The sequence below is a fragment of the Ailuropoda melanoleuca genome, chromosome 16 (assembly GCF_002007445.2).
Source record: "Ailuropoda melanoleuca isolate Jingjing chromosome 16, ASM200744v2, whole genome shotgun sequence".
Taxonomy (NCBI): Eukaryota; Metazoa; Chordata; class Mammalia; order Carnivora; family Ursidae; genus Ailuropoda; species Ailuropoda melanoleuca.
The window spans coordinates 37925385-37949494 of NC_048233.1; the positions used below are offsets into that span (position 1 = coordinate 37925385).

General features: G+C 59.4%; 1 protein-coding gene across 4 annotated transcripts; it reads right to left on the bottom strand.

The window, feature by feature from the left end:
* Positions 1-256: 256 nt before the first annotated feature.
* Positions 257-22188, bottom strand: RAPGEF3 (Rap guanine nucleotide exchange factor 3). 4 transcript variants are annotated; one of them, XM_034644774.1, is made up of 28 exons: positions 21845-22188; positions 21174-21386; positions 15519-15572; positions 15328-15434; positions 15014-15135; positions 14693-14861; positions 14091-14175; positions 13697-13757; positions 13513-13589; positions 13173-13319; positions 12508-12620; positions 12144-12232; positions 11765-11843; positions 11408-11558; positions 11241-11323; positions 10383-10422; positions 7775-7856; positions 7288-7434; positions 5288-5385; positions 4696-4821; positions 4425-4606; positions 4070-4160; positions 3916-3966; positions 2921-3008; positions 2508-2572; positions 2078-2094; positions 1432-1541; positions 257-682 (listed from the first exon to the last, which is right to left on the bottom strand). In XM_034644774.1, exons 1-28 carry the CDS (start codon positions 21848-21850, stop codon positions 564-566), a joined length of 2772 nt encoding a protein of 923 aa, XP_034500665.1. In that variant the 5' UTR covers positions 21851-22188; the 3' UTR covers positions 257-563. The 4 variants fall into 4 exon arrangements, with proteins under 4 accessions (XP_034500665.1, XP_034500663.1, XP_034500662.1 ...); XM_034644772.1 differs by lacking the exon at positions 2078-2094 and having other exon boundaries at positions 1432-1503; positions 21845-22187; XM_034644771.1 differs by lacking the exons at positions 257-682; positions 1432-1541 and having other exon boundaries at positions 2081-2371; positions 21845-22187.
* Between the last annotated feature and the right edge of the window lie 1922 nt (positions 22189-24110).

Sequence of the window (24110 nt, forward strand, 5' to 3'; positions counted from 1 at the left end):
GGTAATCTATGCTAGCGGTAAGGCTCCTCCGGGACCACCCCTCCCATACAAACAGCCCCGCCACACCCGACTGTTTCTCTGCTGTCCCCCCCCCCTGCTCTGGGAAGAAAAGCAGGACTGCTCCTCCCCCGCCCCCAAGGCCGCCCGCCCTGCCCCTGCCACACACCCGCCACACAGATGTGACCTGCTCCCTCCGTCCACTGTGAAAACAAACCGCCTGGAGATGGCCGGACAACAAAGCCACAGAGGCACAGAATCTGGGAAAAACCTGGTGGGGAGAGCTCTCTATTGAACACAGAGTCCCAGCGCCTGCTCTGCTCTCCCGCCCGCTCCAGGGCCTCTCTGTCCCCCATTCCTCGGCCTTGGGCCCGGGCTCATTCCACTCCGAGGTCCTCCTTGGCCGCCCGTCATCACGGGGGACAGCCGCCTCCACGCTGCCCGCTCCAGGGCCGTGAGTCCACTCCACGGACAGCCCTGCCCAGCTGTGGCCAGCCTGTGGGCCTCCTGGCCCGGGCGTGCCCTGGCTTTCCTGACGGGAAGTGCCTGCTCCAGCCCCGGCCTCCTCACGGCTCCAGCTCCCGGGACAGGCGGGAGAGTTCCCGCTGGTTGTCGATGACCTTCAGCTGCTGGACATAAGCCCAGGGGCTGGCCGGACTGCGGGTGCTCAGGGACTGCTCGGAGCCTGCCGGGGGTGGGGGAGAGTGGTCAGGGGGGCAGCCACGCCGCTGTGTAGAGCCCATCCCTTCCCCATCAAGGAGCAGCTCAGCCTTGCCGCCCCCCCCCCCCCCCCCCCTGCCACTTCCCACAGTCCAGCTGGAAGACCGTCCACCCCTCCGGTCTGGACAGAAGTGCGGTGAAGAGCTCAGACTCTGCAAAACAGGTCCCCAAGATTACGTACTGCATAATACCCCTTTTACTGAATTCAAAAACAACGACGACTAAGGAATTTTGTTGTCATGATATGTACAGGAAGCATTTTAAAGCTGTGGGTGTGTGTATATGTGTCTACCTACATCAGTATGTTATGGTGGCACAGGAGGAGGGAACAACACGCAGGGAGAGGAAGCTATCGTCAGTGTGCTCATACTCGGCCTGGGTCCAGCGGTGTCCGTTATATTATCATGACAGATATGTAAAATAAAGGGCCAATGATGACAGTGTTGGCTGAACCATGGACTACGATTAATCCCACTGAAGTCGAATTGAAAAAAATCAGATCTGGAGTAAGAGTGCCTGGGTCGCGGCCCTATCGCCCTACCCCAGCCTTCCACAAGTTACGTGAGTGCTCAGGCCTGTCTGTGCATCTCTAAGTTGGGAGAACATTCTAGCTTCCTCAGAGAGGGGTCGTGAGAAGTCCACAGCATCCCTACACAAGTGCCTGTAAGTGCCAGCCGCGGCCGCCCTGTCAGCACCCAGCCCTGCCCGCCTTACACGTGGATGTCCTCGCCGCCTGGCTGTCCTCGTGCAGGTGGGATACGCGGCTTCTGAGTGGAGACAGCGGCACTGGGCGGGGAGAGAGGCGGGAATCAGGGAGACGGCCAAGTCAGAGCGGGGAGCCGGGAAGGGGGTGAGTGGGGGTGGGGCTCCCGGGTGGGCAAAGTAAGGACAGAAGACCAGGCCTGGGGGCAGGACCCTGGCGCGGCCCGTGGGACAGCTGGGAACCAAGCCTCCCTTGAGTGAGGGTGCTCCTAGGGACTAGATGGGGCCCTGTCTGCTCTGTCCCAACACACCTAGGGGGCATCAGGCGGTGGGAGAAAGAACAGGGATCGAGGAGGGCTTAGGGCCGAAGAGACCCGGAAGGGCTCTGCTTGCCAGGTGACGTAATGGAGGCTGTCTTCCCCACACACAAGGGAGTGAGGCAGGGGCTATTTTAAAAGAAATATTCGTGTTTGTAGTATTAATAACAGCTTTAGGTCATCTCCCGTCCCCCACTCCCTTCCAAGGACACAGTCAGATCCCTAACCCACTCTAGGGCCAGACGCCCACTCTCCTTGAACTCACCATCTTCTCAAAGTTGATGAGATTCTCCACCAGTGTGTGGTTTCCTTCATGGATGAAGGTCATGTCTGCAGAGACGGCCCTGGCCATCATTCTCTGTGGGCAAAGTAAGGACAGAAGACCAGGCCTGGGGGCAGGACCCTGGCGCGGCCCGTGGGACAGCTGGGAACCAAGCCTCCCTTGAGTGAGGGTGCTCCTAGGGACTAGATGGGGCCCTGTCTGCTCTGTCCCAACACACCTAGGGGGCATCAGGCGGTGGGAGAAAGAACAGGGATCGAGGAGGGCTTAGGGCCGAAGAGACCCGGAAGGGCTCTGCTTGCCAGGTGACGTAATGGAGGCTGTCTTCCCCACACACAAGGGAGTGAGGCAGGGGCTATTTTAAAAGAAATATTCGTGTTTGTAGTATTAATAACAGCTTTAGGTCATCTCCCGTCCCCCACTCCCTTCCAAGGACACAGTCAGATCCCTAACCCACTCTAGGGCCAGACGCCCACTCTCCTTGAACTCACCATCTTCTCAAAGTTGATGAGATTCTCCACCAGTGTGTGGTTTCCTTCATGGATGAAGGTCATGTCTGCAGAGAGATGAGTTTTGCTTAAAGGTCCCCAAACTCCTTCCCCTTCCTGCAGCCCAGGAAAGGCGAAGGGCCAATAATAGGAATCTTGGGCCTGTTGCAACCCCACATTGCCCTCTTCCTCTGGCTTCCCTCTGACTCCCGGAGCAATTTCCTTGTATCTCTTAGGCCTCATATCGGAGGCCACCTGATGTCACCAGCACTTGTCTCAACACTGCTTCTACCCCAGGAACTCCTAATTCATCTTTGTGTCCCCCAAGGCGTTGGCACCCCAAGGGTCGAGTGGACATACAGACAGGCGCAGGAACGGATGGGTGGAGGTGGGAAGGTAAGCACTGGTCCAATTACCTTTGAGAAGAAGAGGCATGAAGGGGATGATGGGAGGGGAGAGCTTGGTGAGGGCCAGTCGATAGACTCGGTGGTTCCATGAAGGGTCCTGAGAGGGGAGAAGTCTCAGTGAGGGAGGGACCCACCACGCACCACAACACAACCAAACACCCTCTGCTCGGAGCTCAGCTTCCCCTGGGCCCCAGGCCTCCCCGGCACGGGCTCCGCAGCAGGCGAGAGGGGACCTGAAGCGTGACCGGCCGGCTTCGCATGCGGCTTCCTGGCCTCTGGTTAGCCCCCCAAGCACACTTCAGGGGCCCTGAGGTTCCATGGGAAACTCTCTCTTTCTCTCTTCTGTCTCTGTCCCTGTCCTTGTTTTTGTCTCTGTGTGTCCCTCTCTAGTGGGTAAATTCCTTTGAACCTCTTGAGCCCGCAAGGTAAATTATTTTCTCAAGAGCTCAGAGCCAGGCTGAAAAAAACACCTTTGTGCTAGTTCTTTCCTGAACACTCTCAGAACCCTTAACCCCAGCAATTCCTGGCAGGGGTCTGGGAGGGGCAGCCAGCTCCTCAGCTTTTCCCTCATCTTACGGCCTCCTCCAGCCTCCTCTAGCACTTCCTGGGGGCCACTGACAGGCCGGCACGCCGTGGGGTCTGGCTCCCGGACTTGCTTCCTGGGCCGGAGGCAGGTGGGCTGGAGACCAGTGGTGCCCCGATGTTCCCCTGGCGCTTCGGAGCCCAAGGCCCGACACCACATGTGCCCTGTCTTGGTCTTCACACAGGACCTCACGGCCACAGCCAAGTCTCCCCACCCCCACCATACGGGCTATAATACACTGTGCACCCCCCCCGTACTGCTAATACCCCATTCCTCACCAGCACCCCCAACACACAGCCCAGAGGGACTCCGACTCTGGCCCAGGACTGGAAACCCTGGAAGTGGCCAGAGACAGGTGGAGGGGGTGCCAGGAGGCCCAGAATCAGGGTTTCTAGAAGGAGAGCCAAGGCCCAGCACTCACCAGCAACCTCTCGAGGGCCGCGTAGAGCTTCCGGACTTTGTGGGGCAGCCGCTGCGAAGAAGAGGCAGGTGGAGCTATCACTGCTCTGGGATGGGCGCCCCCTCCCCAACCAGCACTCCCAGGATGGCCGCGGGGCCCTCCACATGGCGCCTACCTCCCAGGTGTGGGCCAGGCGGCTGACGGCCGAGTTGCTGAGGCCAAACATGACGGCAAAGAAGGAATTGAGATTCTTTTGCTCCTTGAGGCTGTGAGCGGAAGACCCAGAGGATCTCAGGGGACACAGCCACGCTCCCAGAGCTCCTACCCATACAGCAGCCGGCCGGCCTGGGGCCCAGGATGGGCCTGGCCGGCACTGGCTCTGTGGGGGGGCTGGCGCTGGATGGGGTGGGGAGGCAGACTCTAGGAGACCCAGGGGTGCAAGGGCATGGCGGACTTGGCGACATCCTGACCAGGACGTGAGAGAAGGTGGCCTCGGCCTCCTCCCCGCCCCCCGGCCCGCAGACACTCACTGGGCAGCCAGCTTGATGAACTTCCTAAGCAGCTGGGCCCGCAGGCCCGGCACAGGGCAGAGACACAGCTCTGTGGCCACCCAGTACTGCAGCTCGTTGAAGCGGCGCATGAGCCGCTCCAGGTTGGCGGTGGTGACGTCCCGCAGGTGCTGGGGGCCCAGCACGTAGTGGATCAGCTCCACCTGGGGAGGGGACGGCAGGAGAGATGAGCCCACACCAGGCGGGGCGCCCCTGCCGTGGGCGCTCCTCCCCTCAGCTCTGCTCCCTGCACCTGGTGGATACTGTTGAAGAGGTTCCAGTCGTGGTCCGTCAGCTGGCCCGCCAGGTCCTTGGCACTCACCAGGTCCAGCCCCTCAGCAGAGCCCACGGTGGGCCCCAGCTGCTCGGGGTGTGGGGTCTGTAGGTGGAAGAGAGCTCAGGAGGGGTTCCTGAGAAATCCAGGGGCAGGCAGGGGTACGAGGAGAGAGTTTGGGGCAGAGGCTCCATGCCCATGGTCAAAGGGATGTCGGGGAGGGGAAGGGTGCTACCAGGAGTAGGCCTCTGAAGGATAAGGCTTCCCAAGGAGGCATCTATCCTCCTGCCGGCTCCCCAGTGCTGAGACCCCTTCCTTGTAGGGCTCCTGTCTCCTGGGGAACCCCCAATGAGGGGAGGTCTTCTCTCTCCTTGAGAGCTTTCAACCAGCTCTCTCCCTTTCCCAGCATCTGGAACCTTCCATCAACTGAGTCCCACTCCTTCCACTTCGCCCTTAAGTCCCAGCAGCAGTCAGAGCCAGGCCCTCCTCTCTCCTCTCTGTGACCCTCCCCTGCACCCTCCGCTGCCACCCCCAAAACACAGCTCTTCTCTGGCCCCCTGCCTGTTCCTACCAGCTCGTGCACTTCCTGTGGGTTGACAACAAAGAGCCGCTCGTTGAGCCCCAGAGATGTGGCCACCCCGCGGGCCTCTGGCTGCAGGCCGATGGCATCTGCAGAGAGAGCAGAGGCTGGGCTGGGGGGCAGGGCAGTGGCTGGCAGAGAGGGAGGGCTGGGAGCCGCGGAAGGAAGGCCGGGTCGAGGCCCCAGTCGGGAGGCTGGGAGGTCCCTTCTCCCAGTAGCCAGTTTGGGGCGCTGGGCCGGTGCTCTAAATACACATGTGCACGGGCCCGCAACAGCCACACGCCCAGGTTCGCACAGCGAGGAAGATGGAACAGGATTGTTAGTGAGACACGCAATACTTGAGCAACGTTGGAGCCTCCCTGAGTGTCCTCCTTCGTCAAACGGAGACAGCAAGACCAACCCCAACTACTCACAAGTCTAACAAGTTAAGTATGTAAGCCGTGGCAATGAGTCGACAATGCATACAACGGCCCTTTGAAAACTGGGAAGTGCCTCACACGGGGCTTAGTGTTGATTTGTCAGCTCCTACTGACGGAGACTGTCTTAGTTGTGTGTGAATCCCCACTCTCTAGACCAGAAGCCTCCAAAGCAAGACCATCATGTGTCCAAAAAACCTCAGCTCTTCTATGTTTCTCACCTGTTTTACGCTTTTACTTTGTGGGTCCCTTTAGAATTATATGATGTTAGTGTGGGAGTATACGCATATGAATTCTCAGCAAATATACACATGACAGGGGTTTGCTGTAAAAATATTGGTTACTGACATGGGAGGTGATCTAAACAATCAGAAGGAAGGTCAGCGCTCTAAACAGTTCCTGTCCCGTAATAGGGTCTCTGGTCCTGGGGCCGCTGCAACTCTCTGGGCGGCCACCAGAGGGCGGTGCGTCCCAGAGCAGAGCACACAAGCACGTGACTTCATCCCATCTCCCCGCTTCCTGAAGGGGGAGAAGGGTTTGCTTTTCTGGCCTCTACTCCTTGCCATTATTCCCTGGGGGGCCCTAATTCCTGTCTACCCTAGGCTCCAGCTGTCAGCCCCCCGCGGGGTCCTTTATGGAGATTGAAGAGTGGCTTCAGATGGCCCAAGTTCCCTGAAAGCAGGTCTAAGGAATTCTCATGGTGCCGTGTTCTGAGCACTAACTCTGTACCAGCCCCGCGCTAAGTGTTTACATATGTGATCTCGTTTAATGGCCCAGCAGTCCTGTGTGATGGGTGCAGTTTTAGTGCTCATGCGACAGAGGAGGAATTGGATGCTCAGAGAGGTTAAGCACTCTGCTCAGATCAGGATCACACAGCTCATCAGCGGGGGGTCCAGGGCCCCTGTGGATGCTCTTAACCACCAGGCGTCTCTGTATTACCCGCCACCGTACCCCCAGCTCCTGACACGTTGCTGGCCCGTCGCTGATTCTCAAACATGTTTGCCAACTGACGAAATGAATGAAGACTACCTAAATCCAAAAGCCAGGCACTCTCGTTTACTGTGGGAATTCGGGAAAATTGCCTCATCCCCTTGAGCTTCAGTTTCCTTGAATGCAGACAGGATGAAAGTACCTATCTCATAAGGTGGTTTCTGGGATTCAGTGACTATATGAGGATGACAATAATAAAACTAATGTGCAAAGTACTGCGCCAGCCACCGATCTAAACCCTAAGATAGGTATGCTCATTCAGTCCTCTCTGAAGCCGGCACCCTTAGCAGCTCCGTTGTACAGAGGCTGAAAAGAGCACAGAGAGATCAAGTATGCTGCCCAAGGACACACAGACAGGGAGCTGAAGCGCTGGGCTCAGCTGCAGACTGCCAGCTCGGGCTCACGCTCTCAAGCACCACACACAAGGCGCTTTGGAGAGACGTAATCAACCGCCCGTAAACACTAACCATCATTAACATTGATGAAGACGATCAAAATGATGATCTTAATTCGAGGGGGGAATCTGGGCACGGACTGAGGGGCCCTCCCTCGGGGCCACGCCCCACCCCCAGAGACACAACTCACCACCTGCGGAGTTGACCTTCACCAGCACCTGCCCCTTGGTCCAGCCGTCTTCCTGGGCCAACGCTGCCATCACCTCTCTCACGGAGGCCGTCACAGGCAGCTTCAGGGTCAGCACCGAGTGGTCCGGCCGGCAAATGTCATAGGAGACTGGAGAGGAAGACCAGGCTGAGCTGTAGGAGGCGCTCCTTGGTCCCCCACCCAGAAGTGAGCGGGCAGCAAGTGCAGCAGTGGGAGGGTCCCGAGGAGGGAGGATGGGTGGTGAGGGGAAGCCTGGTAATCCACTGCCCAGAGCGGGGAAGGAGGTCCTGAGCTGGGAAGGGAGGCACGGGGCAGGGCGGGGGGGNGGGGGGGGGGGGGGGGGGGGGGGGGAACACCCCATCTGGGAGCCTGGAGCAGAGTACAGCGTGCCCTCCTCAGCCAGGCGTACTGAGGTCAAGGGTGACAACAACAGGTGCAGGCTCTGCCCTGGTTGGCCTGGACCACCAACCTTTGTCCCCAACTCGAATGGCACAGTTGCTGCTGGGGAGGGGCTGGTCCTGGCCGGGGAGCCAAACAGCCATGTTCCTGGCCTAAGAGGGAGAGAAAGTAAGGTCCAGGGGGCACAGGGGAGAGCGCACAGAGCCTGGCAGAGGCCTCTGTCCCTGGGAGCATGGGGCCCGCACTGCACACACACCACCAGCGGGCTCTGCTTGCTGCGTGGACCTGAGCCGGGTGAGGTTTCAGGCACCAAGGCTCCCCGAGGAGAGACAAGTCAGTGCCCCTGTGTGTGCGTGTCACCCCCTTTGCCAAAAAGGCCCAGAGCTGTCCTAAAACGAACACACCTCAGCCACTGGCCCTGGTTTTCTCTTCCTTTTCCACCTCTGGCTACCGTTTGCTAGTTGGCCATTTGCTGCGTGCCATGCTAAGCGCAGGCTTATTCTAAGTATCTAAATATTCGCAATAGCCCTTTGACAAAACTATTAATATTATTCCCATTTTATAGATGAGAGAAATGAGGCTCAGGGAGGTTAATGACGTGCCTGAGGCCACAGAGCTGCTAAGCAGCACAGCTGGAATCCTAACCCGGCTCCTGCCTCCCTCTGTGCCGTTATCACCAACACTCTACTGCCCCTGTCACCTGCTCTGTCGAGCCCCACGACCCTTCTTCGGGGGACCCCAGCGCAGGGCTGACGGGACAGCCATGCCGGGCCAAGTCCTCCATAACACAATTCCTCTGCCCACCCGACTGTCTTTCTCACACCTGTACTGACTCTTCCCCCTCCCAGCTCTGAACGGGGCCAATCCTCCGAGTTCAGACCCACGGGCCTACATTTCCATGTCTCAGAGCTCTCCCCAGAGTTCCCCGCAGCCTCACGCCGCCTGCATGGGGAAGTTGCAGCCATACGTCCAGCATCGCCCTCTCTTCCAAGCACCTCCTGGATCCTTCCATATCTGGGCTCCATGCCCCCAGACTCAACATCTCCCTCAGACCCCCTCATCCTGCCTCCCAGCCGGTCTCCTGGGCTTGGCTTCCCTTTCTCCCTGCCCCCAGATCCCCCACCCCGTTTGCTCAAAGCTTATGATCTTGCTCTGGGGGTTCTTCTGAGCCCCCCCTCCCAGCCCAGGCCAATCCCCAGTGCCACCTGCCCAGTTGCCTCCCCCTTCATGCGCAACAATGGCCCTCCGGTGCCTCCCCCCGCCCACCAGTCTGCCTGACCAGAGCCAGATTAAGCTTCCTAATGCAGCTTCAAGGCCATCATTGTCTCCCGGATAAAGCATGGGCTCCTTAGCTGACTGACTCAAAGCACACATTTGACCTTGTCAACCCGTGGTTCCAATACCTCCAAGGAATCGCATTGTTCGGAGGACAAGGACCAAGGCCCTCAACATGACCCTCCCCCGGCCTCCTCCGGAGGCTCCCTCGCACACTCCCTCCTGCAGGTTCCCCAACAGGCGCACTCCCTTCCCTGTTGGACCTGACCGTGGGCCTCCTCCGCCTTGACCCTCCCACCCTGTAGTTCTCAGCCCCTGTGGTCACTCTCCCGATCCTGACCCTGAGTCAGCCGTTCCCTTCCCTGTTTTCAGAGACTCCTGCCTCTGCCCTTACGCATCACGACGCTGTTCAGCAGCTCTGTCCCTCGCCTGTCTGTGAGCCCCACAAGGCCAGGGGCGGCTCGCCCCTCACGGCACCTTCGGCGCCCAGCACAGTGCCCGGCACAAGAGGGCGGTCCACACTAGTTCCTGCGCACCAGCCGGGCAGCAGGGGAGCCCTGGTGAAACAGAGGTCCCAGCTCCTCCCTCTCGAAGCCGGTACTCTGGTGGGACGTGACAGGCACTGACAGACCACGAGCAAAACAACCCCACAGGGCTCTAAGGCTTTGAGGAGAGTCCTAGAAGACACCTTGGCAGGGGAGGGAGCCTCTCTGAGAACCTAACATTCTGGCTGAGATCAGAAAGATACGGATCTAGGCAGGGCAAAGAGCCAGGGAAAGAAAGTTCCAGGCCCTGAGCTGGAAACAAGCTTTGCCTGTAGAAGAGAAGGAGCCTGTGAGAGTCTCTAGCAGGGAGCGGGGAGGAGGGGACACAGGCCACCGGGCACAGAGAGCCTGGGGTTTATTCCCAGCGCACCACCCCCCACAACCAGCCCCATCCTACCTTCCCAGCCCTTTCTCCTACCATTCCTCAAGAAATCTCGGCTCCAGCCACACATTCTCATCCCCCTTTGCTCCCTACGGGTCCCTCCCAGGAATGGTACTGGCCACCTCTGCCTCCCAGGAACCCCTGGGCTTCAGAGGCTGCCTTCAGGCCCCATTCCCCGCCCCCACCCCCGAACTGCTAACTGGCTCTGTGAACAAGGATTACCTCCCAAATGCAATAGAAGCCCCTTGGGGTGAGGTAGGGGTGGAGGGGTGACCCTAGACCTCTGTGTCTCCCCGCTAGGCCTGGCCCCAGCGCCACACACGGTTTCTGCTCTGTGAACACCTATCCCAGCCCCAGGGGTGTGTCTGTGCCTGGGGATCCTTCCCAGGCTGAGCCCCTGGGGTGGGGGCGGAAGGAGGGGCGGAGGGAAGAAGCTAGGGCCAGACAGAGGTGAGAGGAGCGGTCCAAGCAGACACCTTCATCTGCGGAGATGCATTCCCACAGCCATTTTCCAACCTGGGGAGCAAGTGAGAAGGGCAGTGAGATGGGGCAAGGGACCCCTGCGGGCAGGGCAGGTCGTGGCAGGGGCAGGGGCGCAGGGTCGGGGGTAGGGGGCCTGGCTCTGGATTCCATCTGCCCTCAGCAGAAGTTCAGAGCTTTGCAGACTTGGTAAGTACCAGCTAGAGGGGGCAAAGCCGGGGCTCGAAACTCAGCCCCTGCATTCTGGGATTTTTGCAGGCCAGCAGGGGGACGGAAAGAGAGTTCCAGGAAGTAACGTGCCCCAGGTGTCAGACTGGGCAGGTGGGCTCTCCCTGAACCTCACCTGGCCCCATGGGAATGCTTGGGAAGGCCAAGAGAAGCTCTAGGAAATTCACTGGGTGGGGCCAGCAGGACCAGCCCCGAGGATGCTCCAGAGTAAGTATGTGCAGAATAGAGGAAGGGAGAATAGCAGGTGCGCGCGGGAGAAGGACACATGAATGCCTGCGTGGTCAGGAGAATGCGTGAACGTGGCGTGAGCGTGCACAGCAAGGGGACTGGAAGGAACGGCTAACTGAGACGAGCGGGGCTAGACAAATGAGCTGCCACAGCCAGCGCTCGCATAGCTCACAACGCCTGCCATGCACGACTCCGTGCTCTTAAGGCGTGGTAACACTCCAGCCTCGCGGAATGGGTGCTCTCCCGGTTTTAGAGACAGAGCTGAAGCCCTGAGAGGGGGCACGGGGCCCAGAGCAGCACAGCCTGCATTCCAAGCCGTGTGTTTATGCTGGTGTTCAGCGTCCCTGATGCACCGCCTGCCATGCATGTGAAGAGTTCACTTAGAGCCAAAGCGTCACCTGTGATGTCGCCGCCTCTCAGGCCACTGCTCCCGCAGCAGGATGCAAAGCCGGGCGTCTCTGTTCACCAGGTCGGAGAGTTTCTGGGAGGAGCCAAGATTCATTGACCCAGAGGTAGCTGTGCCTACCCTGGCAGCCCGGTCCAGCCCTGCCTCACCCCCAGGTACCTGGAGAAAGCTGGTGGCCACGGGGTCAGTGTGGAGCATGGGGCCGTACAGGGCAACCCACTGGCCGACCAGCCGCAGGATCTGCTGCCTCCGGTTACAAATGTAGGTGCTCTGCTCCTGCTCGCTGCCCCCTGAGGGCTCCGCGTGGAAGGTGGGCGCCAGTCAAGGGAAGCACAACGGCCAACCGGGCCACCCACCCCACCTCAGGCCAAGGAGGGGCAAGGATGCCCGGGGCGCACTGACAAGCTGGCCTCTGCGTGAGGCTCGTCCTTCGGAGGGTTCAGCGCAGCCCTGCTGTGAGAGACCCCTTCTCCCTGTTCCATACAACAACCTCGTTCCCCGGGGCTGGAAGGATATTGGTGCAGGAGGGCAGCACAGAGCTGGGCACTGGGCATGAAGACACTGTAGGTCAGGAGGAAGTCACTGAGGAACGTCTCTGTAGGGCACGGACAGGGGAACAGGTGGAAGCCTCAGAGCTCAGGTCTACTGAGCACAGATATATGCATAGCTGGAGTTCCCTTCTCCCAGTCCCAAGGTGGGCAGTGTCCCAGCAAGGCCCGGCCCCTGTGACGGCACTCTTCACCCAAGCCAAGAGCACAGGAATGAGGACTTCCTGCCGCCCAGCCAAATGGACCAACCCAGCACCCAATGACGTCATCAGGGTGCCTGGCCCTCTCCCAGACTACGCTGACCACCCAATGAGTCAGAGAGCAGGCAGGGTATCTCTTGCCCCTACCTGTTGGGTCATGAGCACTGGAATCGGGTCGCATGGCCTCCAACAGCAATTCTAGGATCTTCTCTGGGGTGCCAGACATCACTGTATACCTAACAGAAACAGCCGATTCATAGCACTTCCCACATTCGGACAGACATCAAGAATCACATCACCCTTCCCTATGTGCCAGCTCTGTCCCACCGTGGGGCTGGAGGGAAAGCTGGCTCTGAGGGTGCATCTGATCCCCGGATGCCCCTTCCCCCCACCCAGGAGGCCAGCGAGCAGGGTAAGACATGGCAGGGGGAGGGAGAAAAGCCTGGGATACAGAGGGAGAAAAGGTGGGCAAGAGAGAAGGTGTGCAGAAGGAGCGTGGCAGGTGTGTTACCGGTTCCTGCCTGGGGTTGGGGGACGAGAAGGGCCAGCGCCCTGAGAGGCTCTCTCCAGTACCAACACCACTTTGCCATGTTCTTCTAGCCTCATGGTCTTTGCTTCCACATCCTGGAGAACAAGCCACACCCACTGCTCAGTACACACCACAGGTCCTTTCCCCCATTCCAGGGCCTCTCCCTCCACCTACATGCCAGACCCTGGGCCCCACAAGGCTCCCACAAGAACAGTCAGCCCTTCTCCCACCCCATTCAATGCCTGTGACCTTAGATCTGCCCTACTCTCAGCCCTGCCTGTCGTGCAGCCTGACCCCCTCTTCCACCCATCCCTCCCGCACCTCCTTCTGTGGCCCCCACTCTCCATTACGCTGCCTCACCTCATACCTTAGTCCCCCACCCCTCTGTGGCTTGCCACCCCTCTGTAACCACCCACCCCCATGATCTCCCACACTGAGCTGGGGTTCTCTTCTTTCACTGAACCTCCTCGGCGTGCTGTGGACCTCCCCACATGCCCACGCTCCTGCCATCACCTCCAAGCCTCTCCAGCTTCCACCTCTACGGGCTCCTTACAGGCCTTCTCTGGTCCCTGCCCCTTACCCCCTACCACTTCTCCAGAAAAGTGTCCCTGCGATGTCCCCTGCCCTCCCACCCCCAGTAATGGCACCTTGATGATACGGTTGAAGTCCTGCTTGTCCACGCGGAGAAAATGACAGTTGTCTTCTCGCAGGATGATGGTGGCTGCCCGGGGTGCATCATTCACCAGCGCCAGCTGTCCAAAGTCATCTCCCTCATGCAGTGTGGTCACCAGCCCCTGCAGCCAGGTCTCAGTCATAGCCCAGCCTCCCCCCAACCCTCATCAGAGCAGATTCATGGTGGGAGAACCCCTGGGCAGGAGGAGACCTGGGAGACTGGCGATCTTGGGTCCATTCAAGGTCCTGCCCGCCAGGGCTTGGACCAGGGAAGCGGGTATCACCGAGGGGGCTGGGAAGAGAGAGAGAACTCACCTTGCCATGGGTCACCACATTGACAGATCCCTTCCAGATAATGTACCACGAGGTGCCCTTGTCTCCTTGGCTGAACACTGAGAGAAGCACCGATCAGACAGGCCTGGGGTCACCTCCACTTCTCTGTGGCCGCTGCCACGTCCAGACCCCTGGTGCCCAGCTTCCTGTCCCCCATCTGACTTACACACGGTCCCTGCTTTGCTGTGTGGTTCAAAGAGCAGAACTGCCGCTAATTCCCGCTTCACCTGTGAGGTGGGGAGAGGAGGGTCAGTGCGGTGAGTCTGGGGTGAGAGGGGCCAGGTTAGCAGGGAGGTTAGGTCCAAGGACACGAGTGCCCGGGGGCAGAGATACGGCTAGCTCAGGTGTCTGGGATTCAGCAGGAGACAACGCAAGGGGAGGAAATGAGCCAGGAGGGGCAGAAGGATTTTTGGACAAGGATGCTGGAAACCAGAAATTAGATGGACATTTCCAAGCCACAGGGCGAAGGGGAAGGAAGCGTCGTCCGGCCCAGCAGCTGGGCCTCAGGGGTTCACAGGGAGAGGAGGTCCTGGGGAAAGGGTGGAGGCAGGCGGACTGACCGAGTTGGAGAGGTGGGCCACAGCCTTGATGTGCAGCAGCTCCTCAAAGATGAGGTCCAGCTCCTCGTCTGTGCGCTGACCGGGGCTGCGGGCAGCAAACGATGTGCTGCGGGCCACAGGCACGGGCTCCACTCCGCCCGCCGCACTCGGGCCTGGGGCCACTCGGCCCCGCAGTGATGGTGACCAGCAGCGGGCCAGCCACTACTGAGTGCGCACCGCGTGCCGGACAAGGGCCAAGGGCCCCGCGCCTTACTTCAACCTGTCCTCGTGACCACCCCATGATGTGGGCATGCCTCTCCTCCTTTGACAGAAGAAGAAGCTGGCATGGAGAGGCCCAAGGCCACCCAGCTAGTCAGCCATGGAACTGCAACCTGAACCTGACCTGCCCGCCCACCCCGTCTCAGCCACCGCCGCACCTGAGCGCACAGGGTCTTCGGAAGCCCTGTGCGTCCCGCCCACAGCTACAAAGGAAGAAACAGGTTCAGAGGTAGGGAAGCTCCAGATCACACAGGAAGAAGAAGGGGAACCTCTCAGAGATGAAACTACAGAGTCTGAGAGCCATGCGAGACCTGGGGTTGTGGGCTGCAGGGCACCCCACTCACGGCTTTCGAAGTGCCACAGTGAGCAGGGCATCAGGCCCCCGCTGGGACAGCAGGGCCACAGCCTCCACAAGCTCGTCCTCCAGCTCATGGATACCCACAGGCTCCGGCTCCGACCCGGGGAAACGGTAGAATTGGGTGTCTCGGTCCTGGAAGGTCCAGTCGTGTTTCACTGCAGGGCAGAGGCCCGAGTGTGAGGGAGGCGACAAACTGAGGCCGTGTGGATACGAGGCCCCCATCGTAATGCCCACGGATGCCTCGCCCCCAGATGCCTGCTCCCCAGGACTGCCCAGCCTGGGGGCCCCACCCTGGGGTCGGGCTCACCATGGCAAAGGGCACCTTCATCCAGCAGCACCTGGCATATTCCCACGGCTTGGCTCCGAGAATGGACCCCAAGGCCCAGGGCCAAGATGCCATCCACCAGCTCCCGGCCGGAGCAGCATTGCCTACGAGAGTTAAGGGGACAGGGAAGAAGAGGGAAAATCACAAGGCAGGAGGGTGGAGGGCAGAAGGGGGACTTTCCCGTCAGAAAGGTGCCTTCCTCGGCTAGCAGCAGGGCTAGGCCCAGAGGCCTGAAGGAGAGCAAAAGGGAGAGAAAATGAGGGGCAGGCAAGGAGGCAGCCCAGGCCTCCCCTCACCGATAGAGCCGAAGGTGGTACTTCCGGTCTCGGATAAGGGTCGGGCAGGTGGCCAGGAGGTGGCGGTGCAGCTGCTTGCCAGCCCGGAGCACCCGCTCGGCGGAGGCCTAGGACAGGCAGGAGCACAGCTGGTCGGGCGCTGACGCCTGGCTCGGCTGTCCCCTCCCGGCTCCACCCCTCACAGCTGGTACCTGCTCCAGGCTCACGCTGAAATCCAGGGACTCCTCACTGTCGGTGAGCGGCGTCTGAGGGCAGTGGGGAGGGCTGCACGTTAGGGCCAGCTCTTGGACGGCAGGGACCCCAGTCCTTCCCGTTTCCCCCACCCCTGCCCAGCCCCCAGCTCCAAATACATGCACTTAGCTACTCGGTCAGCGAATAAACTACTGCTCCCCGAGCACCCCTGTGCGCCAAGCATCCACCTCTTCCCCCCCATCACCAGACCCTTGTCTTCCTTCCAGACACCAGCACTGCCCCCCAGCAGAGGAGCTCCCCATTCTGCTTACTCAGGGCCCAGGGGTGCTCAGGCTCCCATGTGAACCACACCTGTAGAGGGGGGAGAGCTGAAAGAGCGTGAGGGTGGGGGGTAAGAAAGGCTCACAACGGGCCAGGAAGTGAGCAGCTTGGCAGGCCTGGAACGCTTGCCTAATCCCAAGCCGGGGTTTGTCCCCAGCCACAAGACCTGGGGACTCCTAGATCCAAATCCCTGCTCCTCCCTTTACTAGCAGTGTGACCTGACCCTAGATAGATGGTTCAACGTCTCCCTGCCTCAATTTCCTCGTCTATAAACTCTATAAAACACTCATAATACCAATGCGGAGGCTTTGGGAAGGGCTCTGTGAGTCCTTGTGCATTGAATGTTGAAAGCACTGCTAGCATAGAGTTGCATGTACACGTTGGCTATCATTACTCATCCGTGAAGCAGGGGGCGGGCTGCTTGCTGGAAAGCCCCTGTCCTCTCTGAGCTGCCGCTGCTAGCCCAGAACCCTGCGAGAGTGAGTGAGTCTTGGCGGCACCCAGGACTGGCTCTGGAAGACGGGATTTATGTAGAAACACCAGTGAATAAGACTTCGTGCCCTCGGTATCAACCATGCCATCCAGGACCCCGGGGCCTATATGTCCTGGGATGTTGGCCGCAACAGCCCCTTACAAGCCTTCTTTTTCTGCCACCTGAAAACTGGAATTTGTGGACATCTCTGGACAGGATGCCCGACCCTCCATGAGCCGTCCCAAAGGCAGAGTACTTTACGGTTTACAAAGCATGTCTCGCTCCATGATTTCCTCTCTGACTTAGGAAACAGAACCCTTGGGGTGAAGAGCCTGTGTAACACAGGCACGCATACGTGGGGTAGCCAGACAGCCATGCGTAAACTTCCAAGTGCTCACATTCTTGGTCTCACCCCACCCACCGCACCTGCCTGGTTCCTTCCCCCTCCCCCTTCCCCCTTCTCACCAGCTCTCTCTCCTGCTTTCCCAGCTGCACTCAGGGCCCTGAAAAGGACCTGGCTAGGGAGCTGGGGTGCAAGCAGGCCCAGAGCCAGAAACCCCTCCCCTGGTCCTGACATCTTCCCGCCGTGTGCCAGGCAGAGGCCTGAGGTCTGGCACGCACAGGCGCCTGGCCCGGGGCTGGGCGGAAGTTGCTAGGTGTCCCTAGGGTATCCCTGCCCGGGTCATGGGGCCCAGCCTGGTGCCAGACACAGAGCCCTGGAGACTTAGCAACAGGAAGTGCGGAGGAGGAGGAGCCAGGGAAGGAGGAAGGGCAGGAATGCTACTCAGCCAGCCCCCTGTGTCAGAACAAACAGTGCCCAGTGCTAATGACTTGTTGTTGTTCGTGTCAAAATGCCCAGGTGGCCCGGGCCCTGCCCCAACCCTCCTTGGTGCCCACGGCCCCGGCTCCGGCCTATGCTCCCTTCCTGGTATTATTCTGACCCTGGAGGGCACATCGGGAGGGGAGGTGCCAGCTCCCGTGGCCAGGCTGGGCACAACCCAGATCCCAGATCCCCAGGCCTTGTTGAAACCATTTCCTGCCCTGCCCCAGGGAATAAGCATGGGGGTCAGAGCTGAGGAAGGTTCCTGAAGCCATCCCTCTCAATCTGCCAAGGAAAACGGGAGCCCAGAGAGATGAAGTAACCGACCCAGAGTCACACAACTACTCAGAAATCCAAGAGCCTACTGACTAACCAGCGCGGACCCTGGAAGGAGGTGTTTGTCTCCCAGCTCGCAGCTAGATAGAAGGAGGCTCGGAGGTTATGTAACCTGTCCTGAGAGTTGGTGAGGAGGGGACCAGGATTTACGCTGTGCCTGTCTGACTCCAAAGCACACTACGCACTACCCTCTCCCAGGCACCCCATAGCCTCGTGTTTCCCCCACTTTGTGCTCTGGATGGATAAATTCTGACCTCAGGAATGTTCCATGGGCAAGTAAGTTTGGAAGGCATTGCGTTAAACAAAGTTCCACGGGTTTGTGCAGTCCCTCTCGGTCCCTACCATGCACATGTAGGATGGGGATGGGGGGTACTATTCAGGAGACACGGTTAAGGTTGGGGGCTCCCGATCCAGATGCCCAGGTCAAATCTCGGCTCCCCATTACCAGCCGGTTGTGTCACCTTGGCTGGTTATTAACCTCTGTGTGCTTCAGTTTCCTCATCTGTAAAATGGGGTTCATGATAATAGTACCCATCTTATAAGGTAATTATGAGGGTCAAATGAGTTGATAACATAAAGCACTCGAAGCGATGCTTGGCTGGTGGTAACCGCTTAGTAAATGGTAAGTTATTTGATTAAACTTCATTATCTTATGATGGGTACCTATTCCCTGGACACAATGCAAAAAATGCTATACCTTGGCTGACCCTGTCCCTGATCCGATAACCCTGAGTGTCACCGTAGGGGTTCTCAGTTGGAAAGAAGTGGCTGGTATGGGTAGGGGTGAAGGCCCTTGCCCACTGCCTCCCCCGCCCGCCGGGACAGGAAGGACGCAGGGTAGGAGAGAAGGTGGTAGCTAGCTTCCCTGGCACCAGCACCATAAGCCTGCTCCACCCTCCCTCCCCCCGTCACTGGGTGTCAGAGCCACATTGGAGGGGCAGGCACTGAGCCAGAGAGCCTCGTGGGGACCTGTCAGACCAGTTCCCTTAGGCCATGGCTAGGGTCTCAGGCCAGGGCTGTGTGTGTTGGGACAGGGAGAAGACACAAGGGGAGGGGTGATGCTTGGCGGGGGAGGGGGTCAGTGTTACCATCTGCAGCAAAAGAAAGTACACCAGGAGCTCGGCCTCCATAGCCAGATCCCCTGGGACAGAAGCCTCACTCTGTCTCTCAGCAGGTGCATAGCCACCCCGTGCCTCTGTTTTCTCATCTATAGAATGAGATGATGACACTAGTATCTACCTCACAGGGCTACTCTCAGATTATTTGATATGATACAGGTAAAGCTCTTCTAATAGTGTCTGGGAGCGGGGCGCCTGCGTGACTCCTTCGGCCCAGCGTCTGCCTTCAGCTCAGGTTACGATCCCGGGGTCCTGGGATCAATCCCCGCTTCGGGCTCCCTGCTCAGCAGGGAGACAGCTTCTCCCTCTGCCTCTCCCCCTGGCTTGTGCTCTCTCTCTCTCGCCTCCTCTCTCTGTCTCTCAAATAAATAAATAAAATCTTTTTAAAAAAAAAATAGTGCCTGGGACCTAAGTATTAGACCACTGTTAGCTCCTACCGTTGTTTGGACAGGTTGGATGAAAGCATGTTTTCTGAGTTAGAGAATAGAGGCACCTCCCGGATCACTCAAAGGGCAACTTCTCTGCGCTTGTAAGAACCACCAGAGGTATCCTGATCTTGCCCCTGCCTCTTGATAAATTGGTCCTTCTCGGGCTCTCAGACATCAGACAAGATCTCCTCTCCCTCTCACATTTTCCAGAGATGTCCTTCCACCCCATTCTAGTGTCACTTTTGCCATAGTTGGGAAGTCTTTTCTCTAACCTCGGGCCGTCCTGCTGTAACTTGCTTTCATTTTCTCTTGTCCTGATCTAGTCGCAACAGACAGTGGTCTCTTCAGGCCTCAGGAGGTTGGTTCATGGGTCTCCCCCTGGTTTTCTAAAAGGCTGTCGCAGCCTGGATAACTGCTAGCTGGGTCCTCCTAGCCTCCGCCCCTTTACAACATAACCCCTCTCCCTTATGTGTGCGCACTCCCTGCCGGCCCCTCGTTCCCTCACGTGAGCCCCTCCTAGGCCCAATGCGTCAACTACAGGCTAGATGGGCAACTTCATGGGTACCCAGAGCCTCTGAAACACAGCCACAGGGGGCTGAAACCACCCCACCCCACCCCCATTCCCCAGAGCTGGTCATCAGGAGAGGGCGTGGCCCTTGCCCCTAGCCCTAAAAATCTAAGTTCCCTTTAATCACCCATTCGTACCTACCCCCCTCACACCTGACAGGGGAGGGGCTGTGTTTCAGTGACTTTCACCCCATTTACACTCCAGCAACCCTCACACCACCCTTCCGGCCTCCCCACACACCCCAGCTCTTCAATTCTGGGGGTTGGGGGAGTCAGGAGACAGCCTGGTGGCCTCTTCCACTCCTTCCCCCAGTCTTTGGGTCCCAGGGGATCCTCCAGTGACCTCATTGTCCCGGCACCTGCCCTTTCCCCCACTCCCCACCTTGCTTCTACAAGCTGGGAGGGGGACAGGAAATGCACAAGTAATTATAGCCTGAGAGGGAAGGAGGAGGGAGGGTTCCAGCCCACAGGCTCCAAGCAGTAGCTACTGCCAGTGACCTGGAAGGGTGACCAGAAGGGGTCGGCTCCCCTGCTCTCTCCGGAGCCCCATCTTGAGCAGGCCCCAGGCCCCAGAGGGTCCCGACCAGGAAGACCCAGGCAGGGAGGGACGGGTTCGGGGACAGCTAGGGACAGTCACCTAGATTATCCTCTCAATTCCTATTTTGGGGAGGCCCCCATCACCTTGGCATACCTCATTTTTCTCACTCAGCCTCATATTTTGATAAATATAAATGGCAGCTGGGCAACAGGTGGGAGGAAAGAGGCAGAAGGTGGTGGTTATCCTATTCAAAGGGACTTGCTGATAAGAGACAGAGGTGACAAGCTCTCCCAATTCCATCACCTGCTCCTGCTTTCCCGCTACCCCTTTGCCCAAGTACCCTCTTGGCACCCCACACCCCCCGCCAACGCTGTCCCTGTGGCCCACAGAATAGACGCACGCTGAATCTCAGGGGAAGGAACTCTGTGAAGTCTGGACAGTCGGAGAGAGCTTCTCTGCTGCTCTGGATCCTGTCCCCCACCCCACACCCCTCCACTCTTCCCCCTCCTGCCCTCTCCTTCATTCTCACAGCTCCAGGAGGTTCTTTGCCGGCAAAGGGAGACTCCAGCTCCAGTCTCCAAACTTCTCAAAATCTTCCCCTGAGTCCCCCAGAGCCAGATGCCAAGCAGTGTTCACATGACCACCTCACCCCAAGATCAAGAAGAATTGGCACAGTTCAGTGACTCGCTGAAGGACCGTGTTGCCACGGTGATAGATACGGAAGAGCAAGCAAGCTCACCTCACCCTCCACCTTGACCTGGCCCCCCGTATTTCACATATGCCTCCCACCACCACCCGGAGAACACACAAGCACCTAACTCAGCGCACACAGAGGTGACAGATCAATGACAAATCCCTTTCCCCTTCCCCCAAGCCGGCAGGGGAGGACGTGAGTACCGGGCGCCCACAGACCCACACGGAGCAGCCAAGCAGCTGACCCCCATCCAGCCCAGCAGTAGCCCCTGCATCCCCCGCAGCACGCTCTCTGTCCCAGTCCAGGCCCTCCTCCAGTCCTGGGGCCTGGCCCTAGCCCGCACGGCGGAGGGGCACTCACCCAGCGGAGCCCCTGGATGCGGCTGGGGCGCTGGTGCTCCAGCAGCAGCTGGTATGAGCAGCTTCGGGGCCGGTGCATCCTCTTCAGCACCATGTTCAGCAGGGTTCCCTCCGGCACCACAGCCGGGAGGCCTCCCACCTGTGATACTCCCAGAGCCGGGCTGTCCTCCACAGCCAGGCCCACCTGCCAGCGGCTCTCACCCGGCCAGCCCACCTGTGACGCAGGGAGGAAGGCAGAGAGCCATGGGGCTGGGGCTGGGGGAGCTGGACCAGGGCACAACTGCCCCAGGCAGAACCACTTCCTCTGAGTCCTCTGGACTGGTCAGGCGGAGGTGCTGCAGCCCTGCCAGGAGCCGGGGGAGGGACAGGAAGACCTTCACTGGGGCCTGCCGGTCTGGCGCACTTCGGGGTCTCCAGCTGGCTGACCGGAGATCGGGCCTTTCTTCCCGATCTTCTTTGGACTTCTGCCCCACCCCACCGCCCATGTCCCTGAAGGGATCTCTGCCACCTCCCAGTATGAGGCTAGAGACTCACTGGATCCCCCCGAAATGCAGCTTCGGCTCAAGCCCTTCTCTCCTTCACCCCTGACCAGCCCTCTCTCTCTCACTCAAACACCCCACCCACCATGTCAGCTTCTCCTGCTCCTCCCCACCCTGACCCCACCTTACCCACCTTCATGTTCCTTCTCAAGCTTGCACAGCCCTGCAGGCTCTAGCAAAAGGCTGGGGCGGGGGAGACCCTCAGCGAGACCCCGACTGCTCCTGGAGGGGTGTGGGCTCTAAGCCCCAGGCGAAGTGAACGGGGTAATTCCTAGCTGGACCTGCTGCCAGGGGCAACGGGCTGGGTGGTGGAGAGGCTCCTTTAGGGTGGGTAGAGGGCAGGGGGCGTGGGGGGGAGTCCCCCCCAGCGGCAAGGAGCCCCAAGCCTCCGCCTCCGTCCCAGACGAATGAGCCAGCTGGCACCGGGCGCCGAAGCGAGGCTGCAGCTGGCACTGGTCCGGGCGGGAGCTGTCACACCCCCTGCGCTCCCCGCCCCTTCCCCTCCCCGGGTTGGGCTGAGAGGGCGGGGAGAGGCGCCCGGCCTGACGATGGGGGAGGGCGCAGGGAAGGGGGCGGGCATGGGCAGGGGGTGGAGTCCGGACTCCGGGGTAGTAGGGCGGGCGCCAGCCCGAGGCCTGAGAAACCCCAAGGGGGCAGGAGCGGCCCGGGGTTGTGTGCCAGGGCCGCGGCGGCCGGGGTGTCGGGGTAGGGGTGGTGAGTGGCGGCACCGGTCGCCACGTGGCCGGGAGGAGAAATGCAAACAAGGAAACCGGGGGAAGGGGGAGCGGGGTGAGTCATTGCAGCCCCACCCGGGAGGGAAATCCGGGCTGGGGCCGCTTCCCGGCCGGGGGCGTCCTGCCTCCTGTTTCGGTTCAGGGTCTCGAACAGCCCGGGGGAGGGATTGGGCTGCTTTCCCGTAGGGAATCCCGCTGCCGAGCCTCTCCTCCCCGTCCCCCGCCCGCCACACACACACATGGGCGCGGGAGGGGAAATTGAGGCTTGGGAAGAAGGGCTGCTTTCCAGAAGGGATGGGGGCCGGAGTTGTGGCTGAGCAGCGGAAGAGAGGGGGTTTTCGAGAACCACGCCCCCAACGCGCTCCCTGGCTGCCGGGCGGCTGGAGGCAGAGCCCGGGGATTCCAGAGTCCTGTGCGAGCTCTGTACCGAAAGCCCGCAGCCTGCCTGGGCTTCAATTTCCACCCGGCGCACATGGCCCGGAGCCGCCCTCTTCGCCCCACTCCTGCTTCGGAGACCGCGGGGAGACAGGGGCTCCTCGCCGCGACACCCGCAGCGCCCAGTAATTGGTCAGGACCGGGATGAGGGCTTTGAAAGGCGTCGCACGCCCCGCCCCCAGCTTTCCAGGCAGGACTCCCTTTTTTGGCCGAGTCTCTGCCCCTTTCCCTTTGCTGCTGAGCCGGCCTGAATTGGGGAAGACACTAGCCATCCCTCCTGCTTTGAGACGCTAAGACCGCATCTCCCACCAATGACTATTTTCTCGGAGACAGTTTTTAATGGTGATCAAAATCTCAATTTTAGGGACGCCTGGGTGGCTTAGTCGGTTCAGCTCCAGGGTTCTGGGATCGAGTCCCACATCAGGCTCCCTGCTCAGTGGAGACCCTACTTCTCCCTCTATCGGCCGCCCCCCCCCCCGCTTGTGCGCGCTCTCTCTCGCTCTCTCTCTTTCTCTCAGACAAATAAATAAAACCTCAATTTTAATGTGTATTTAAAAAGCCACCCAGGAGCTTATCAAAATGAAAGTTTTATCCTCCCCACCCCCTAAATTCAGATTCAGTTCTATTGGCATGTGATGGAAAATCTATATTTTGAGCAAATACCCCAAGGTTATCTGCTGGTTCACATTCTGAGAAATGATGGTGGAGTTTTAAATGCCCCTTCAGGGAAGATGGGGAGCCTGAGAATAGATTTGGCCCCAGGCCCAAACCCAACCACCCACGTTCTGGGAATTTGGAAGAAGCAAGAACAGTCTAGCTGTTGGCAGGAAAGAATAACAGGCTGGTGGCACAGGGGCTCATGCAGAAGAGAGTTGAGGGGAGTTGAAGTTTTAGGTTGCTGGGGCTAGTGACCTGATCTAGAAGGTCTTACAGAGCAGTTTCAAGGGACTAAGGGACTGGTAGTGGGGTCAGAAAGGGGTCCCCCATTTTGTCTTCATTCCTGCCCTTACTTGGGCAGGTGGAAAAGGAGCTGGGAAATGGAGCAGGACAACTGCGTACCCTCAGACCGCTCAGCAAGCCGTGATACCCTGTAAGTGCCTGGCACTGTTCCAAGTGCTTCACATGCGGAATCGCTGCCGCACCACCCTTATTCTCACTTTATCTACAAGGGGAAACTGAGGCCCGAAGTACTAAGTTACTGGCCAAGGTCGCACAGCTAGCAAATGAGCT

Bases quoted from the DNA above. Each gene is read 5' to 3' on its own strand.
- RAPGEF3 (XM_034644774.1), bottom strand. The intron at 14,862-15,013 runs GTGAGCCCGACC...TCTGCCCTGCAG, and splicing joins TGAAGGTGCCCTTTGCCATG to TGAAACACGACTGGACCTTC. The intron at 4,822-5,287 runs GTAGGAACAGGC...TTCCACCTACAG, and splicing joins CACAGGAAGTGCACGAGCTG to ACCCCACACCCCGAGCAGCT.